The 22,355-nt window shown below is 25.8% G+C and overlaps 2 protein-coding genes and 1 long non-coding RNA gene across 6 annotated transcripts in view; 1 reads left to right on the plus strand and 2 right to left on the minus strand.

The window, feature by feature from the left end:
- The window catches only part of LOC132922420 (rhodopsin-like), a 52,446-nt gene extending 42,276 nt beyond the window's left edge, over positions 1 to 10,170 (plus strand). For all 4 annotated transcript variants that reach the window (XM_060985928.1, XM_060985929.1, XM_060985930.1 and 1 more), the window contains one exon: positions 9,397 to 10,170. In XM_060985928.1, coding sequence (XP_060841911.1) covers positions 9,397 to 9,494 — 98 coding nt within the window. In that variant the 3' untranslated portion in view covers positions 9,495 to 10,170. The remainder of the gene's footprint in view (positions 1 to 9,396) is intronic.
- LOC132921829 (uncharacterized) lies at positions 64 to 6,045 on the minus strand. The gene is made up of 4 exons (XR_009660958.1): positions 5,609 to 6,045; positions 5,271 to 5,384; positions 3,514 to 3,672; positions 64 to 526 (listed from the first exon to the last, which is right to left on the minus strand). It is a non-coding gene; the product is annotated as an uncharacterized LOC132921829 (long non-coding RNA).
- Positions 10,171 to 12,356: 2,186 nt separating the features above from the next.
- On the minus strand, positions 12,357 to 21,390 carry LOC132920662 (uncharacterized). Its single transcript, XM_060983219.1, has 2 exons — positions 21,190 to 21,390; positions 12,357 to 13,841 (listed from the first exon to the last, which is right to left on the minus strand). Exons 1-2 carry the CDS (start codon positions 21,247 to 21,249, stop codon positions 12,567 to 12,569), a joined length of 1,335 nt encoding a protein of 444 aa, XP_060839202.1. The 5' UTR covers positions 21,250 to 21,390; the 3' UTR covers positions 12,357 to 12,566.
- Between the last annotated feature and the right edge of the window lie 965 nt (positions 21,391 to 22,355).

Below are 22,355 nucleotides of genomic sequence, written 5' to 3' on the forward strand. Positions count from 1 at the left end.
AATGGAACAACTGACATTATACATCGAAATATAAATTTAATTTTTTTTAATGTTATCTTTCTATTTATATAATTTATATAATTTATGTTCATATAAGAACAACACTAACAAGTAAAAATCACATCATACCAGGGTCGGCCTGGCCAAAGCCGGAGGGCCAGGATTCCTGCCTAGGCCCCTGATGTATTATAGTTCTTAGGCCCTTGTACTGTGTTACCCCGAAATACAGTATAAAATTATTGGGTACCAGAAAATAATTCCTGTCTGGGCCCACCCAGGCAGACCCTGCATCATACAACATAGATCATTAAAGATATTATTTATCGTGTTTCTATATTATGCATTTATATTTTCTTCTCGTACGTATTATGTATACTAATAAAAGACAATGCAAAATATTTAAACTAGGTTTTGATGTAAATTTTAAAATTTTCAATTTTCGTAAAATTTCAGGGCGAGCCAATGGATGGGCCAGAGGTTTTCAGGGAGGGTAATTGCCCACCCGTGTCCGCCCTTGGCACCGCCACTGTAATCACATAAGATAAAAGTTAAATAATATACCGATTATTAACCAACTAATCATACAATGAAGTATATTTGGATATTTTCAACTATTTGGTATATTATATTATAATAACGCGTTACCAAACGATTTACACGGAATACAAAGAAAACGGAATGGTACTTAGCCACTTAGATACTTATATAATGGCTGTATGTTACCAACCTCCTTATATAGTTATATATATATATATATTTAATTCATTTTACAGTTTTATTTACACGGTATAGTCGTATAGCTATAATCATATGTTTTTGTCCAGTAAACACATAATGTAGATAAAAAAAATCCAATTATACAAGTAAATAATAATTGTGCATCGAGTGGTGGCGTCGAGTTCGACTATATATTGTACTGTAACAAAAACAGCAAAATTGTTCATATTGCAGCATCGCAATTAATGCACACATGTATTTGCCAAATGCCCACCTAATTAACCAAACGCATGCCTTTGTGATCAATTATATTCCGGTCAACTGTTATGTACGGTATGGTGGTATAAAATAAACGGTCGGCGTAATATTCTGCATGATTTGTTATAATGTCGTTGGAGACGATTGTACAAAACTATAAAATGATGTAGATATACGTTAACCGAGAATAGTCATACAATGTCGTACGTCAATACTGCAATTCGAGTGTGGTAATGGTATACCTACTGTCGCAAGTGGATTATCCGGAGAAATAAACTCCTCCTCATCCATGGCCCCGAGATGAATAGTCACACTTGTATACTTTTTTATGAAATGCAGTTTTTTAAACTTTTTTTATTCTTTATTATAATTTCAACTTGGAAACATAATAAATAAAGTATATGCATATAAAATGCATACACTCGCACACACAAACGCGCGCATATAATATACGTGCATATACTGCATACGTCATAATAGATAATAAAATTATTTCGATGTAATAATTCTCATGGTTATAACGTATTTGGTTGTATGCCCACAACCACATAAACACGAGAACGCTGTTTATTGATTATGTGTAGTAAATGGCAATGCATCATAATATTCGGTATATCGCCGCAGTGTAATACGGTTATTGTGATATGACCTAGGTATATTGTAACTATATAGTTCGTTTATAGTATCCATAACTAATTTACCGATATTCGATACGTACATTTTGCTGCCGTCGTACAAGGTTGTACGAGACGACAATTTTACTTTATTTTTCCACTACCCAAAGAAATATTAAATTAGGGAACACTATTCAATTATAGTAATTACCTACATACATATTTTGTTAATTTTTTGTCATGTTATTCGCAATATTTAATTTGTAAGAAATTTTGATAAATTAATTATTTTTAATTATTTTTGTTAAATACCTTATACATAGGATGAAGAGCAGAATTCTTCAATAATCAATGGTTTGCAAATTCAATCACCTCCCTTCTTAGTGACCCCGAGTATACTCCTGACTCTGTGTATTTAATCACAGTAAAGTGAAATTGAATATATCGTAAATCACAATTTTTTATGGTAGCCGGTAATCTGATTAATTTGGAAAATGTATTATATTATATTGGTTAAATGGTCTGAATATCAATAGCATGGAGTAACATACATACATACATACATACCTAATATAAATTCAAGGTCCCTGCAAGTCATTTGTAAATGTTTCGTAGTATTACGATTTACGATCTATACACGACTCATCTACAATATTATAATATACCATTCTATGCACCCACATAAATAGTAAGGGGAGACAATTCTCCCTAATTTCTGTTTACCGTAATATATTATTTAAATTAATTAAAAAAACATTAAAAAAAAATCATTAATTAATATAATATATATAATATATGTTACAATAAATTATGTTATATACATCAAATAAACGTTATTTTCTAGTAAATTACAATAGTTACCTAAATAACTAGTAATTATCATGGTTAATTATTTTTTTGGTTTGATTATCGATTATTTCTACACACCATAAATAATGCTGTTAAAATGTTATCTAAATGGTATAAGTTAGTAATTCAGCCACAGTAGATAAAACAACGGAATATGGTTACTATACAGACTTACACTTTATATTTACTATAGGTTAGTTCTGTGTCTAACTAAAACTACTATAGCTTTGTTTATAAATAAGCTTAGTGGGGCTTACTATAGTGTAAGACTCTATAATAATTATTGTAGATAGTATTTTTATCAGCCTTTCACGGTACGCATTGGATCGATAAAGTTATATTATTGTTGTATATGTTAAAATATTCGTAAAATGTTGTACTAATTTTCTTTAAATTGTATATTAATTATTACAATTCAATATGGATGGATTTGATACGGAAAACAAAATTAACAATATTAATACAATAATTATTAATAAAAAAAACGTTACGATAATAACTCACTTCTAACCATTTATGAATAGGTACAATATTCGTATCAAACAATTAAAACATTCAAAATTTGCAATGAAAACATTAAGAGAAAAAAATTGTATGAAAAATTATCAAATGGTACATAAGTCATAAATATGATATTTTAAAAATAAATATTAAAAAGCGTCTTATTAAACCGCTTGTCGAGTAGTTGGGAAATTATGCAATTCGAAATACCGTAGTTCATTATTATGTAAAAGAAATAATTATAATACAAACATTTAAGTACACTTAACATGGTAAACTAATATTGTTTGGAATTAACGTAAATCCTAAATAATTAACGTTATAAATTTATAGCAAAATATTCATTATTATCTATTAGGTAACGTTAATTTATGATTACATAAATTTAACGTATTTTACTGTAACATATTATATATATTATAAGTACATAATATAAGTTATAATCAAATGTATTTATTTTAAGAAAATTCTTTTGAAAATTCTACTTATTAATAATTTGTTAAAACTAATGATAAATATTTGTTTTTACTGATGAATCATTTTATTCGTCATAAATTAACTCCATTATCAGTACCTATCTTTGTTTGTAACTTCGTAGTTTTTCTTGAATGGCCAGTTTACACCAATTCCGTCCTTGTTGAACCGTTAATAGCATTCAGGAGATTTTTTTATATTGCAATTTGCAGTATATATCGTAACGCATCGTAGATCGTAATAGTAATGCGATAAAAATCTGAAAACATATTTACATTTTTTTACAAAGTCATGATCGATTATTCCACGTTTTTATTTTCTTAATTTCATATAATAATAAAATCAAACTAAAGAAAAGACGAGAGTCAATATTTTTAAAAAATGGGTTGGTTTATCTCAATTTAACTTCATGATGAATTCAAATATTATATTTTCAGACTTCTTATTATACCACTACTTTTATCGGTACGAATGGTACGATAGACTAAATATAAGTATATGTTACATCCCCTAATACAAAATGTCAGCGCCCTATTTGTTTTCTCTCTCTGGCCTACGTGTAAGGTGTAACATAATGAATTTGAGTTCAGCAGAACTAATCTTAATTTGTTAGCTTATTTAGCACAAGTGTTAATTGATATATTATAAACCCTTTAAAACTGTGCACACGTTTTTTACGTGACACCGTTTCTAGAAAATTGTATGGTTTATTATAATTTATATTATATGGATGTCTTTGTATAGTCGACTTTGGTCGGGTAGGTTATTTTACGTGCATGGACATAGGATGCTCAAATGCATAGGGCTTGAGCATAAAAGGTTTCAAAAACAAAAATAGTGATAGAATCTCTCAGAAATATTTGTCTTCATTATTCAGTATCAGTATTTGTAACCGCTACCCACAGTCGCTACTTGTATACGCATTCGTAGATACTCGGACAAAAATATGCATTTCATCCAAACGCAGCGACGAAAGTTTATTTTTATAACTACTAACTATACTTATAACTTATAAGTTATAACTAATCATTAACTGTTTAAAAAAGGTTAAAACGAAAATCAATGGAAACCTATACCAGCATATTATTACAATTATTATATTTATAACTATTACTAGGGCTATGAATTTAAATGCATTTGCATGGTTTTTTTTATGCTACACCGTATAATAAAATACTTGTAGATTCGGACACAATTTATTTTTTCTTATTTGTAGTTCAAAAACCAAATTTTATTTTGTATATTTTTGAGTTAGGTCATATACATGTTTTCGTGACTTTTTCATATTGATGATTTTTTTTCTTAATATTTAGGTATACCTTTTCAGTCATTCAATGAAACTATTATATTTTTAGCTGGGTATATTTAACTTAATTTGTTACCCGATGATTGTTTTGATATCTATACAAATCCGAAATCCGCATATAATTTCGTAATCTTAGATAAAATAGGTAGACATAATCTAACTGAAAGAAAGTATATAAATAAAGAATTTAAAATTTATTAATTTTATTAATTTCAACATTTTTTTTTAGTTTATTTATCATTTTATCATTTATTTTTTGGAATTTTTAGTGCATATATTTTGTCTGTTTTAGCGCATAAATGCATGCATATTTAACTCATTTTAATTCATTAAATTCACAGTCCTAAAACTATTACCATTGGTTATAAATATTGACTAAATAAGTTATATAATTTATTATAATAAAGATTATCTATCTATCTATTAAAATGAAGTAACATAATATAGCTTAAAACCCTCTTAAGCCTCCCACCCCATATTTATGCCCATGCTTACGTGTCTTACTATCTTGTTTAAAGAAGGTATACCCGTATAATATACTACGTTACTACCTCGTCGCTGATATGTCCCGAGTTTTCAGTTCATCGCGTTAAAGACGTATCCTTTTGATGGACCAGCCTTTCTCTATGTGCAATCTTTCATCAACATATTTCCATATTCTGCAACTGAAAATCACGCAAAATTTGATTGTGTTCTTCGCTCCGTTACATCGCAATATAAAAACATTATTTGTATTTAAATGTTGGAATTTTTTATGATATTTAAATTTTAAAAATGCTCATATTAAAAAAAATAATTAATATTGTAAAATAGCTAACATACAAAAATAGATAATTCTCTTATATTTAAGTTTGATAATAAGTAAATCTACTCTGATGCTAATACTTACTCTAATGCTAAGTTAACCACATAAAATTGGTTCTTCTGAACGCATATTTACTATACACCCAGGTTACGCGTTAATGTCGGAAAGGAAAAATTATTATAGTGTACTGACGTCCTCTCGGTTCTTAATATACAATACCAACAATGTTAGTGTGCGTCACAGGCTCACAACAAACTTGGCAACTAAATGGACCACCCAAGACCCAATCAATATGGTGTCTTGTTTTTAGAGTCTGAGGTTATATCATCAGATTATCATCGCTATCCGTAAAGATAAAGGCACGTTGAAAATTAATGCATAGTGAAACCGAAATCGTGTAAGCGGTGATCTCCGCTATTGTGCGCTTATTGAAATTCGTATATTATAATTTTCTGTCAACATATGCAACTATACAATATACACCCAATGTATTTAGTATAAACCAACAATTGTCCGGCTAAAGGATTGAACTGGAACGTACCGGAACACCTTGAAGTACCAGGTATCCTGGTTTAAAAAAAATTGCATTGTTAGAAAGGATAAAATATTTTTAAAAAATCGAATTTTATTTCATTTTTAGTATGTTAAAATAAAATTATTTTCCTAATCATTTATGTTAAAAATAATACTCTTGATAACAAAACACCAAAACATTATTCATACTATTAAAAAAAAATATATGATATCAATCAATGAAAAACGAAAAAATTAAAATATAATTAAATAAATATATCAATAAACATATTTTTAAAATAGCAATTAACAATTAACAATAATAGACGTTTAATATGTAAATTAAAACAATATTACAAACAACGCTATTTATAAAATATGTTTGTGATTTATTTACGTTATCCTTTTGACATAATATATATGACATCACTTCAATGAAAACTTAATTTGTATTCATTTGTTTTAACATATTATAGGACAGGTATAAACAATTCAAAATGGACACACATTCCGCTAACAATAATTAATTTAAGCCAAAATATTTGATTGTTTTTTTATTATTAGTAGTAGAATATATTTTCTATAATTCAACTGACATTGATGCAGTGATGCTGATATTCAATTTTATTGGTATTTACAATTTATTTTACATTCTTAGTACTTAAGAGGACATTATACCCGCATGTGTTGTCTCTATCTTAATAATGTAGATCATAGCAAATATGTAGAACGCATTGTGTGATGTTAGCTTTAATATTAGAATAAATTTACCTATTATAAAATTTAAAGGTAAAAATATTATCTAGAAAATGTCATTGATATTATAATTTTAAAGTGAGTTATGAATATTTTAAAGTTGTAATATTTTACATAGCTATAACTCACTTTAAAATGATAATATCAATAAAAGCATATGACATTTTCTAGACAATATTCTTACCTTTAAATTTTATAATAGGTAAATTTACTCTAATATTAAAGTTAACATCACAAAATGTGTTCTGCTGATGCTGAACGCAAATTTGCTATGATTTACATTAGTAAGACAGAGACAACACATGCGGGTATAACGTCCTCTTAACTTAAAACATAAAATTAAAATAACGTTTAAAAAATATAATAATGTTAATCGGAAAAATCAAATAACATTTTAAAATACAATACTAAACATTAAAATTGTATAACGTTAAAATAACCGAAAACGTAAAAACGATATTTATTTTTGTAATTTTGATAATTGGAATAATAAAATTAATTGGAAATGCATTACATTTTAAAAATACTGTGAATCACTTTTATTTTATCAGTTATATTATTTGTATTAATATTACGTTATCTATACCCGTATCCTCTATTATAGCCACTGCCCGCATAGTAACAGTTTTTACCTATAACTTACAATAAGTTTATCTGTAAGACTGTAGTACAAATAGTACAATACTCGAGAAATATCAAAATTAAGAATTTTGATACAATTATAATACTGGAACAGATGTAGATATCTCGTTAGCCATTGTCATACGGTATAAACGTGTTTTATTATATTTTATAAGTTATAAGTAGAGTTTGAGACTTGTTGTACTTAAAATTATCGAAATATCATCAAAATATGCTTAAGAATATGCAGCTAACTTTTTTTCGTTTTTGAAAACGCATAAGCATATTATAATAATAAAAAAAATTTGAAAATTAGGTAAGTACATAATTAAAATCACAAAAAAAAAACAAATTTATTATAATTTATAATTTATAAAAAAACTAGTACATAATATGCAATTATCGATATTTTCGATAAAAAGGTTGATTCTTAAACAACAAAGAAACTATCGTAAACAGATGTATACGAATCAGATACGACCTTAATTAATTTCAAAAAATATTTTTAAATGTTTTCTAAGTATAATTTTTCCCGACAATTTTACATACATACAAATTTAAATAATACATAATATACTAAAAATTGCTCAATTATGCACTTTTCCTAAAATATAACAAAATATGCAAAAATATGCAAATTTAAACTCATAGTAATTAGTTTCGTCATTTCATAAAACAAATTAATCTCATCTAGAATAATCTACGACCACTACAAAAAAAAGCATGCAAATGTAAGAAATCCCGAACCCTATATAGTTAGCTATATGTTATAAATTATAATTAACGAATAAATGAAAAAATTCCAAAATTTGAATTATTGCGTTCTGATTCAAAAAACTGTCCATCCCATGATTAGGCTAAACTAAACTGGATCATACATTTTTATTTTATTAAACTATTGTGAATCATAATCAAAAAATAGCATTATGATATCATAATATTCTCACTCACCTAGTATAAACTTTACGTATAATTATACGTTATAGTTTATATAGATATGAAATGCTATCGTGATAGTCAATAAACAATATTAACATTAAATAAAATTGAACATTTTTGTTGATGAAAAATAAGGCTAAGATCAATTAATAAATTAAAAATTAAAGCATTAAATTAATCGACGTTATAAGAAAATTTTACAAATAAACTGAATACAATTTAGTAAATATTTTTTAATATATTAAAATATGTAGGTAGTGATATTCAATATTTCCAAAATATGCAAATTATAAATAAAATATTTATTTCTATTTTATTTACTTATATTTAGATGTTACTAAAAAATATGTGAATTGTTACAGCATTATAACCATAGTTATAAATTATAATATTTCATTGTTCAATGTTCATGTTATACCTATAACGAAGCGGTCTCATAAATCTAGACGAAACAAATGTATGTGTGTATTATACAGTATCTATATGTTATGAATTATGATTCGTAACTAATAAACCAAGTGTAGCATATAACCCCGAGAGATGACATTATTGTTATGTGGTGTACTATAACTGCAGGTGTCACGCAACTAACACGAGTATACCTACGTAATGACATTGGTCCAGTTTCACACCGGTATAGAATTGTTTGGCAAATTTTTAATGGTATGTTTCGTGAGCAACCATATGATGCATAATATGTATATACTTATTATACATACTATTTTATCCTTATTTGGTCAGCCTCAAATTTGCGCAACTTTAAACTTACCTGTCCTGCGAGTTCAGATTCAAATTACGAGCACCCATTGTTGAGTGATGAGAGCGAAAACAAAAAGGACAACGGACAACATTATTAAACTGAAACAATTTTAACGTTTTCCAAGTGAACAAAATCGAAATAATCGATTTAAATGATGGTTTAAAGAAAAATTAAAAAAGAGTTACACAATTTATGTTTTATTAAATTCATTTGTTTAGAAGTTGAAAAATTATAGTTATTTAATTTTGATAGTTAATAAATTCAAATATATATTTTTTTTTAGTGACTGACAAAACAGCTAGTTTCGAAGATTCAAATGAAAATCAAAATGAAGAAGTAAAAAGAAACAGTATATCTGATCAGTTTGTATTCGATTTTTAACATTCACCCGTTTACTTAAAACATTTTATTATATCTAGAATTTAAAATTTAATCAATGCTAAATAACATTTAGAATTCCACAATAATAATATTATCTGTATTGTTAATATGTTATAGAATCGATGTCATTGTAATTTTTGGACTGACCAGGGTCAGTATATAATAAGAACATAATATACATTTTAGATTTAATTATATTACCTAAATGCCAATTATTATTATGGAAATATATTGACCTTTACCTGTATTATTTAATTATTACAATATATAGGTAGTAGGTACAATGTAATAAATTCCGTTAAAGCCAAAAATTACACACTAACTCAGATGATGATAATAATGTAACGTGTTGTGTGTAGTTATAAATCGCCCATTTTTATTAAAATAAGTACCTATATAAATTCGTTACCATTTCAATAATTGTATTCAATTTGAATTCAATTTTCTCTTTTGATATTTTATGATGTATATTAATATTATTCTTAATAGCATATTGTAGTTAACTTTTTTTTCATTCTTTTAATACTTAAGCATTATAATTTATATTTTATTTTATTCTTTATTGAAACATATGAAATTGTAATTTTGTATAACTGGTATATATTAAGAATTTATTTTATTTTAGCATAATGAATCTTTTGCAATAAATAATAAAGTATTATTTTTTTCGACGAAACTCTGTAGCAAACAATAATATATAATATAAGTACATTATATGGTATGTATCTAATGAATTGTATGATATTCAAGTATTATTCGAGATTATACTAATATACACTTTGAGAGATTGCACCCGCGTTGTATGAGAAGTAAAATTTTAACATGAGTAAATAACACTATATGTTATAATTATAATATCAGTATCACTGTTATGGAAAATTGATGTTCACGAGAAAAACACAGAAAATACACATGCGATAAATCTTCATAACAGATACATATATGTATTAAATTATTTGCAAGTAGGTAGACGATACGTGTAATAAGGTATAATACCTTATCAATAGATCATTTTAACAGTGAAACATAATATCATATGGATACTGCACTCTCATGTGAATTTTTTTTTCGAGAAAAATAATTTTAAATAGATAATTCCCTACTTAGATATTAATTATAAAAACGAGAAACAACAGAAAATTCACTCAAAAGTAAAGAAATAGCATGAAATGGGAAATAACCGTTTATAAAAAATGTAAATTGGAAAAAAATGCATCACATTTATTTATATAATAAATATTAATTATGTACATAAAATATAAATTCCGTTATCGAATCAATGTAATCAACAGCATTTACTGAGAGTACATTGGATAATGATGAATAGAATAATAGAAATATAACTTAACTAATAATTATAAATTATAATAATTAAAATAATTCCTATTAGGTTTTTTTACTTATAAGGTTTTACTATATTTATTTTAATATTTTCTCGATATTTTAAACATTTCAAAATAATTATTATGTTGGTTTATTTGTGCTATTTATAGAAATTTGAAATTGTATACTTTTTTCAATGCATGTATGATAACATTTTTGTTACAAGTAAAAAAGCTTGAAATAGAAATAAAAATTATAAATTCTTCTTACGTAAACCTAAAATCACAAAAATATAAACGCACAATTTTTTTTTTTATTTAGTCATTTAAACAAAAATTACGATGTTTACTAATAATAGAAAATAAATTAATAATATAATTATAAATAAGTTAAAAGTATTCTTAGGAATATAGACTGATAGACCTCCTTTGCTCAAAATAGTGTTTTATACTTAAGAGGACGCTATACCCGCATGTGTTGGCTCTGTCTTATACATGCGTAACATAGTTAAAAACTGTTTTGCGCGGGACAATTTAACTCCCTCGATATTTATATAAAAATTACCAACATTTTAAATCGCATTGAGAAGAACTTTACCCGTGTCGTAGCGTTTTAATTATTTTGATAACATGAATGCAATTAAAGTTATCGGTTTGAAAACTTTAGGTTTTTTTCATTTAATTATTAAAAATTATTGGTTACCACTATCAAAAAAATTAAAACGCTACAACACGGGTAAAGTTCTTCTCAATGCGATTTAAAATGTTGGTAATTTTTATATAAATATTGAGGGAATAAAATTGTCCCGCGCAAAATAGTTTTTAACTATGTTACGCGTGTATAAGACAGAGACAACACATGCGGGTATAGCGTCATCTTAAGAGCGTGTTATACCCGCATGTATTGTCTCTGTCTTACTAATGTAGATCATAGCAAATTTTCGTTCAGCAGAACACATTTTGTGATGTTAGCTTTAATATTAGAGTAAATTTACCTATTATCAAATTTAAAGGTAAGAATATTATCTAAAAAATGTCATATACTTTTATTGATATTATTATTTTAAAGTTGTAATATTTTACATAGCTATAACTCACTTTAAAATGATAACATCAATAAAAGCATATGACATTTTCTAGACAATATTCTTATCTTTAAATTTGATAATAGGTAAATTTACTCTAATATTAAAGCTAACATCACAAAATGTGTTCTGCTGAACGAAAATTTGCTATGATCTACATTAGTAGGACAGAGACAACACATGCGGGTATAACGTCCTCTTTAACGACTTAAACAATAATGATTTATCATTGGATTTAAATTTAACTTACTCAATATTATGAAGCTCACTCAACATCGTTAATACAACAGAAAGCAGAGTGAGTTTTCAAATTTTTTTTTTTATTGCTATGAAATCATAACATTTGACGTAGATACATGTGGACAGTCAAATATCAATATACAAATTATAAACTTAAATAATAAAAATATTTTTATTTTATTTAAAATTTGATAACACAATAGTGACCTAAAACGTCATAAATTAGTTGTTTTAACAACGTTCGTCATAAATAAAATACAAAATATTATTAAAAACGATTTAAATAATAGTAGGTTCTAAATCATCAAAAAAAATTCAGATATAAATTTGCGTAAGATCAAAATATACACATAAATAAAATATTGGAATAATAAGTAGGTAGGTTATAATGATTGGTTAATGATTGGTATAAAACATTAATTAGTTCAATAATCGGATGATTCGGAAGACGTAACTAAGTTTATGGTTACTGCAGTGTTTGATTCAGTTACAACTTCTTCCAACAAATCATCGATAATGAAATCAAGGTCCCAAAGTTTGTTTTCTTCTTTTACTGAGTGATCGACAAAATTAGCCATCATCTCGGGCGTTACTAGTTTGACCCCGTCATTAATTAGTTGACGTATATCATCCAAATTAGAACTTGTGTAGTTATTCGTTTTCATGTGGTTGTTTACAACCGACCATGCAGATTGTATTGGATTCAATTCACTATGGTGCGGCGGTAAACGAAGAATAGCTTTATTATAATTTATTGCTTCTTGTACACTTTTTTTATATATGTCGACGGTATGTCTTATCTCCTTCACCTTTTCAATTAATTGAAACTTAACCATTGGTCTATCGAATACTATACCTTTATTTTCAAACCATTTTAAAATACTATTCTTTTTCCAGGACATGGTGGGTACGTGATTTGCTACCGAATAGTGTGACGCGTTATCCATAATAATAACCGAGTTCTCCTCGAGTAGAGGCAAAATACCACGGAACCAATCATAATATATGTCACCATTCATGTTGTCATGGTAGCTAGCCATATTATTTTTCGGCTCAAAGCATAAAAGCCCTCCCTCAACGAAACCTTTTGCTGATCCAATATGCACGGCAATTAATCGTTTGCTTTTACTAGATTGCTCTCTATCACCCAAAAATTCTTTGTGAGAATATTCCCCGATGTTGACCCACGTCTCTTCCAAATAATAAATAGTTCTACCTTCTTCTCGATAACGCCTTATATCTTCTAGATATTTTCGACGCCATAGTACAATATCTTTTCTTTCCGTAAGAGCACAGTTATTTCGATTCCATCTCGTGTATTCGAAATTTAAATCTTTTAAAAGTGTTTTTAATGAGCTAAATTGTATTGAAGGAAGATTGGGATCAGCGTTTATGGCGAGTAATATATTTTTTGAAGTTGGTATTTCGTGCCTAAACCAAAAACTATGAATTTTTTGGCGAATTGCACACTTCTCAAAATTGTCAATTTTTTCAATCAGTGTTAGTCGAATTGGTCTTTTTTTTGCTGTTATGGCTTGTCCATCCCAATATTTACGTACAGTTTTTCTAACTGTTTGAATACCGATGCCAGTTTCTTGGGATAATTCTTTCGTTAATTTCGAGAATTTGAGATTAGGTTCATATTTAATTTTGTTTTTGTATATATTGATTAACATTTCTTTTTTACGAATACCTACTGCCTAAAAACAAAAAAATTAATTGTTTTAATTTTTAAAATAGTTTGTTTAAACATCACAATAACTTTGGTGTCCTTTAAAACATGAATCATTATTTATTTTAAAAACATCTATCGTTATTTATTATGATTGAAGCTAATTCATCAACATTTTTTATAAAATTAGTATTAAATTTTGATTAAAACATAGAGGCAGTGGCATATATAGGTGGGGTTCGGGGTTCAAACCCCCTCTGAAGTGTATGGTTGGTACGGGCATTGATTTTGATTGTATAATTAATTGGAATTTAAGAATGGAAATTTGTTTTAACCCCCTCCCCCTGAAATTAATTTCTATATACACCATCTTTAACTTAAAGTAGAGTTAGCAGAGTTTTAATGACTGGTCGAATTTTGTCGGTCAATTAACTAAATTTTTAAACATTAAAAAAGGTACTATAGTTTTAGTTAGTAGTTAAAATATTTGTTCACAATTTTATTATGACTTCGTCTTTTTGACTTGTAATAATGAACTTAAGGTTATATCAATATATTTTATTACTATCAAATATCATTTATAATTGTATGATATCATGTTATCTGCTATAATGTTTTTGTGTTGTGAAAATATGAGATGTAAAAAAAAAAAATATTTTGATTCTAGTTAATATTAGTAAACTATTTTTTCAATAAAATATTAACATAATTAAGTTATTTAATCACTTTAATAAATGTTTTCTGTTTTATAAAAACAATGTAGATACAATTAATAATTATTCATTATTAATGAAACGGCATAATTATGTTTAGTTGTTTAACACGTAGGTATTTAACATTTTTGATTTATTAATCTCAAATACAAATGAAATATTTAAGTATTTATTAATAATCAAATTAATTAAATTTTAAAAAAAGATGGAAAGGGGGATAAATCAATCTGAAATAAGGTGATAAGTTATTAGTGAAGGGTTATCGAAATAAAAATAAAAATTTAAAATTGTCAAAAGGACAAAATTGCAAAAAATATTATTCAAAGTACTTATTTTATATTTTTATTTTTACTGTTAACTTTTTTCAAACTTTCTTTTTAATAATAGCATGTACATAAGTTAACACTGTCTTGTATAGAAGTTTACCATTCCACTATGGCCCTATCCCCTGCGAATGAATTAGACCCATCATGCCGAAACCCATATCGCTAAAATACATCATTTCGTCAAATCATAATAAAATAGAATTTTGTTTCAATTTCGTTAAAAAATATTAATAATTATTTGTATCGTCAGGTTAAAAATTATATAAACATTCGTCAATATTTTTAAATTCTGAACGAAGTGATGAATAATGTATTGATTTTACAATGATGTATGTTATGTATGTTGTTTCTTTTTTGTGTCTGTCATCAAGTTTTGGAGTAGAAATAATGCTTTGATTTTTTACTTCAACTCCTCTTTGAAAAGGAAAGTCCATCTAGTTAGTATTTAGGGGGTTAAATTTCCAATAGTTTTCAAAAGTGATACGAAAAACCCTATAAAAGTAACGGAAAAACGGGAATTTTCACGCATAATCAGTTTTTGACAAAATTGATTTTTTATTTTGCTATAACTTAAAAACTACTCATTGTAAATACTTGAAATTTTCACCAAATGTTTATATTAGCGTTGTTATGATTAAATTTTCAAAATAATTTGACTTTTTTTAAGATATTTATAGACAATATTGAAGTTTTCGATTTTTCTAAGTTTTTTTTTTTTAAATGCCTACATAACTTTGACAATCCAAAAAATCTTTAAAATTTAATACAAGGTTTATTATAAGTTTTAATTATCGTAGGAAAAAAAATCAAAAATCCTTTTTCACAATTTTGTGTTTATAAGCATTTAAAGTTCAAATGTTAACGAAATATATCAAAATCGCAAAAATTTGCAAGGAATTTTGAAATTGAAATTTCATAAAATGTTTGTGATTTATACCTAAGGTTAAAAAACTCAATACAAGATTATCCATAAGTTTTCCTTCAAGCAATTGTAAAAAAAATTCTGGCGTCAATATAGAAAAAAATTTATGAGCGTATGAAATTTAATGTTTTACGAAATCGGGTAAAATAACGATATGTTGCAATTTAAATATAGGTAATAGTATAATATATCCTACTAATTATCATAGACTGACAAATCAACTCAGTTCAGAATCGTTTTTCGTATACAACATATATTACATTTTACAATAATATATTTCATTATTGTTATTTGTTAATTTCTAAATCTAAATTAAAACATAATATATTTTAGGAATTAATATTATCATAATTATACGATTAATAAAAAAATTAGTATTTTCCGCTCTTTTGCAGTTTTTATTCTGTCTTCTAACGGTTTGTATTTTTTCTCATTTTTGGAGCTTAATTACATTTTTTCGAGACAGAATATCAAACTCAAAATGTTGATGCTAATTTTTTAACTCTTTAAATCAGGACAAAAATGTTTGGATGTGGTCAACATATAGTCCTGTTAAGAGCTGTATGCCAGCCCCCCGAGGTGGTTAATTGTACTAGTATGGTCTGTTTCTTAGTGGTTCCATATACCAAGATTAAATATACAGATGTTGGTATACTAGTCTAATTAAAAATGTTCAATATAAATTTTTAAAACTATTATACTTTAAATTAAATATACCCATATCAGATACTCATATAATGTGCAGATTACCCAATTGGGGATCGTGTCTTGTGACTAGAGGAGAAAAGTCGCTAATATTATGTTTTTATATGATATATTAAATGGTCTTATTTATTGTCCGGAATTGTTATCTCACATTGGTTTTAATATACATACTCACGAATTAAGAAAATCTAATTTATTTCATGTTTCTCTTTGCAAAAATAATTATACTTCCACCTCATTTTTCCTCAAAGCACTATCTTTGGCCAACTCTATAATGGATCATGTTGATTTTTTTGCTATTTCGCGTTATTTCTTCAGACAGAATGTTTATATGGCCTTAAATTTAATTGTTTAAATTATTGTTTTTTTACTACTATGCACCACTCGGTTTTTTTTCTGTGACTATTCATTGTTAATTAACGATTTTTACTTTTTATATAATTATTCTTTATTTAGGTGTTTACTATTACCATAGGTACTACTAATTTTATCATTTCTTTTTCTTTTTTTTTAATTGTACCAAAATATATTATAAGATAAGCTGAACTGTACCCACAATTATTACTTATTATTAAAGGGTTTAAAATCCGTTTATTATACATAAATTAATAAATAATATTTACACGGGTAAATTTGGCGCAAATAGGTTGTCGAAAAAATACACCTTTTTTATTTTGGTGCATTTAAACTGTACCCAAAACAAATTAATTTTTTTTACGTGAATGGGTTATTTATTCCCCGGCAAGGGATAAAAATATAAAAGGTATTACACACATAATCACTTATCAGTTATGATAATCAAAGGTAAAAAAAATGCGGGCACTAGATAATCCTCTACTGTACAGTAGCTAAGTACCTTGTCATTAAGTAGGTCATTGTAATGGATTTTGTGTTAAATTTGAATACAATGATAAATAATTATTATAAACAAGAGGTGATTCTGAGTGGAGATGGTCAGTCAGCTTATATTACTAAATAATTTTTATGGAATTTTCATATTGATATTGTAGTATTTGCCGTAGAAAAATGAAAATAGATTCGTGATATAAATAAGCTACAGCTTAAAATTAATCTAAATATTTATTTAATGTAATTGTTAATAGAAAAATATAATACCATAAGTAACTTGAAACTTCTACGCACCAATAATATTTTTGAATAACAAAACAATAAAACTAAAATCATTATTTTTCGTTTATAAATACAATTTTGAAAAAATTCAATTTCAAATGTAATTTAATAAAATACTGTAATTATATATTTTTGGCTTTCAGTATTAACTATTAACTGCTTAATATCATGAATCTCGCAGCATTAAATTGTCAAGCCATAACTATAAAAATTTAAAATTGTATACATTTTTAACTATAGATATTCATAAAATAATTATGAAATTGTATTATAATAAGAATGATGTAAGATCATATTTAAATCTATGATATAGAATCTTGTATTAAATTTCCAAGCGTTTTGGAAAAGTCAAAATGTTACCAACAAATTTGAAATACCTTCTTACAAAAATAATTGTCGCATTGACCAATAACATTCAACAATTTCGGTATTAAAATATTTAGATATTAGCTGACGCTCCAAGTTCACAATTAAGTAGATCATCGCTTTTACATTATCAACAACGACATAGACATATTTATAACGTGCTAAATGACACAGCCTATCATATAGTGCTATAAATAACCTCCTCCCCAACAATTTCTCAAATCTCAACACTTCAAAATGATTTTTTTTTATAAAGTTGTTTAAAAAACTTGAGTCCCCCAACATTTTACTTATTTTATTTTATTTTCACGAACATCTTATTAATAGCAGGTACATGGTAAATAATTAAAAAATGACTAACGTAGGTATATGTACCAAACGTAAAAATTAAAAATTCATCATGGAATTAAGTGATTTTATCCACCAACACCAACGTCCCTTTACAATAGATTCAGAATTTGGCGCTCAGAACAATTACCCCCCTTCCCTAAATACCGCTAAATATGCCATTAACTTTCGACTTCTATGGTCTCTATGCATGATATAAATTATTTAACGGAAATACTCCAAAAGTCATTAATATAATATGAATAGATACTTATATACTATAAAAACTACGAATTAAGATATATTTATAACCATTAATATTTTAATAATCAATAATTATTATCGATTTTATCGCTGCACATATACCTATAATTATGGTGACCCCAGACATACTCTTTTTCGTATGACAGTACTCTTTTTTTAAAATTATTATGGGCTAATACGTGCTTCTGTGTTTTTACTGTTTTTTATAATTTAATTATTAATTTATATTTTATGGTTAGATCTAAAGCATTCTTATTGGTTGGTAGCACGATTTAAGATATACTAAATTGTATATATTTAAGTTTTACACTTGGTATTTTTACCTTTAAAAAATAATCTATACTTTAGTTTAAGTTTACTTTAAATTCTTCAATATCAAAGTATTTTCATCATAAAGACACACACTAAATGAGTTAACATTATAATTTCAAATTGTTGGTTTTTATAATTAATAATAATAATAAAATAAATAGAGTAATCAGATGAAAAAAAAAACAATTTTTATAGAAGGAGATGACCTATTGAAATATGGGTAAAACGGGTAGAATTATAGTATACGCATTGGGCAATTACGACAGATAAGGAGCTAAGTTTTAAAATGTACTTTTTTTTAAATTTGTATATCTGGTCACCATACCTATAACACAATCGGGCTACAGTCGTAATGAGTTTGTCCGTACTAAATTATAAGTGGTGCAATAAACGTATTGGTTCACATGTTTTTTTATAGTTTTCTTTATTTTTGTTTGGCCGACGTCACCTTTAGGAGCAGTAAAAATGTTTCAATTTTCATAATTGAATGGCTTTTAGTATACAATTAATATTAATTATAATATTAAGGGTAGTTGGTAGTTAAAAATATAAAAAAATTTTCAAAATAATTGTGAAACATGAAAAAAGATTAGGGAAAATGGGGAATATTAAACAAAACTAGTTATCGACAAGATTGATTTTATTTTGAATTCATTAATGAATTATTGAATTTTAGTCTCATAATATATTTATATATATTTTAAATTGTCCATCCAATAACTATTTTACGTAGTATTTTAAAGGTATGGTGTATTTTATCTTTAATTCGTGTGATATTTAATAATATTTTTAATTTTTGATTAATGTAATAAAGAATTTTTAACAAGTTTTTTTAGTTTACATTTTACAAAATTCATGAAGGATATTTAAAAATTATTTTACAAATAAAAATGTATAATATTAATTTGAACACCCAAATTTTAAAAAATTAATGCAAGATTCCTTATAATTTTTCAAAAAGTTTAGTGTTAAGTTAAATAGATACGTACATTGTTTATGAGCTATTGAAATTCAAATTTTAACGACATTAAATTAACCATATAAACACATAAAATAACAATTTATTTTCTAACGATTTTTGTTAAAAAAATATATATTTATAAGAACGCTAGAGAACTTGAAACTTGTTTTATTTTAACTTAAAATATATTTTTTTATACACACAAACATTTTCAAAATATTTACTTATATAAAATTATTTATAGGCAATTGAAATTTTTATCTTTTTTAGTGTTAATAAAAATGTTTAGGCTCGGTAAAAATCGCTCATAAATTGATTTTATAACAATTAAAAATATATTCACACAAATTTTTAATTGCGTTTGAAGTTTACATTTTCCCACAATAATAAGTTAAAAACTTTATAGTACCTTTATAGTACCTTTATAGTACTTTATAGGTACCTATATATGAAAAACGATTCCAATATAATAACAGCATGTATGCTTATATCACTTAGTATATTCCATGATATGTTTTTTTGGTATAGCTATTATAAAGTTATTTTTATACTTACTATAGTAGGTATTATGGTAAGTTCGAGGTTGATGTAATTTTTTTCCAGAAATATTGCATTTAACAACAATTTTATTTCAAATTCATATGAAAAAAATTATGCCAATGTGTTTTTAATATTTTTATACAGATATAAGAACAACTTATGTGGAATCTCGCTTTATATTTTCAATAATTTTGACACGGAAAATAATGTTTTATTGGCATTATTATAGGAAAAAAAATATATTGTTTTATTATTTGGTTTTTCGTTTTTAAATTATAACAGAATAAAGGAATAAATATATCCAAAAACTGGCTTAGCAGAAAATTCCCGCTTTTCCTTAACTTTTTATTTGTTTTTCCCTATTAAAGAAATAAGTATTGGGAAATTTTAATATTTAAAGTACGATTTACTATTCAAAACTATCATCAAAGATGAAAATCGAAACATTTTTGATTAATTATTGTGTACATTCACAAAAAGCACATTGATTATTGTAAAATTAATACGTTGCTCCATTTAGTAACTAAAATTTTTACAATTTGTAAGTTTAATGCAAGGTTTCTTATAAGTATTTTTTACAAAAATCTTAAAATCTCTAAAATATAAATTACTTATTATATTTAAAATTTTGAGTAACAAAAATTTTGTAATTGAAAGTCGGAAAAATTCACTCCTTAATCCAAACCTATTAAAAATAGACCATACAACGCCCCTCAAAATGCGTTCTAATAATGTACTTACAAATACAATAAAAGACCAAAAACCTAAATAGTTTATTATATATTTAATAAAATTATAAATTTTTTTACCTTTCCTGGAGGATTTTTATGGATAACTTTTCTTAATGTTTCTTTATTGGTATTGCTCATTTTAAAGTTATAAATTAATTAATTAAAACCAAAGTGAAAAACAATTAAAATGTATAATGGTAATTAAACTAATATCCGTTATGCTGTTATTATCAACATTTAACAAGTGGGGTCGCAAAAACGGAGCTTCGCAGTAAAATGTGAGCCATGAACTGCACAGCTCACTGTCTATAGATTTTAGCCAGTTGTTGCAGGTGATAAAACTATTTTTACAATGTTATTAGCACAATAGCGGTGGATATCTACCAAATAGATAACCAAAATCACAAAATCAAATTATTATTTAATAGTTGTGAATTTACAGACTAAGTATCAATGGAATATCATCGGACAGATCGAGAGTAAAGGAAGGTTACCTTAGAATATTACCTGTTTCGTGAATCGTGATTGGAATATTCAGACACATCAAAAGATGTGTGATGTGTTTGTGTGTGTGTGTGTGTGAAACAACATAATATATCATTGTATCCGTATTTTAAAGCATGAGTTATCATTGGTTATAGAGGGAGTTTACTAATGGATATTAAAGTTAGTTTTTTAAATACGACGTAAATACTCGTAGTTATCAATTGCAATCAAAACATTTAAGATCAATAAACCAGTTGTGCTCAGTCATTTTCAGGTTGCGTTAAATAATAGCCTTTGATAATTTAAATTTTAAATACGATGTTAAAATAATGTTTATTATACTTAGTACGATTTTAGTTACTTTATACTCAAACAAAATAAAATTAAACGATAATAAATACATACGATTATATATACAACAAAAATAAGTAATAATAATATAAATATATATATATGTATATATAATATAAAAGTATTTATAATTAATTGGTGTCATCGTTGAGTTATCCCATATTATAACAAACAGTATAAAGTAGTGCTACAAACCAATAAATCAAAACATATTAGACAATAGTATATTAGGTAATAACTATGTGTATAGTGATAACGAAAATTTTATTTCATCTTTAAAGGCATTATTGTAATGACTAATGACATTTTATAAAAGTCACCGATATTTGTATAGAATATTCGCTGCAAATCGAATAATATTAATTTATCAGGTAGGTATAAAAATATTTTTTTTCAAAAACAACAAA

This window comes from Rhopalosiphum padi, chromosome 2, assembly GCF_020882245.1.
Source record: "Rhopalosiphum padi isolate XX-2018 chromosome 2, ASM2088224v1, whole genome shotgun sequence".
Taxonomy (NCBI): domain Eukaryota; kingdom Metazoa; phylum Arthropoda; class Insecta; order Hemiptera; family Aphididae; genus Rhopalosiphum; species Rhopalosiphum padi.

Bases quoted from the DNA above. Each gene is read 5' to 3' on its own strand.
- LOC132920662 (XM_060983219.1), bottom strand. From the start codon at position 21,249: ATGAGCAATACCAATAAAGAAACATTAAGAAAAGTTATCCATAAAAAT. The intron at 13,842-21,189 runs GTAAAAAAATTT...TTTTGTTTTTAG, and splicing joins ATAAAAATCCTCCAGGAAAG to GCAGTAGGTATTCGTAAAAA.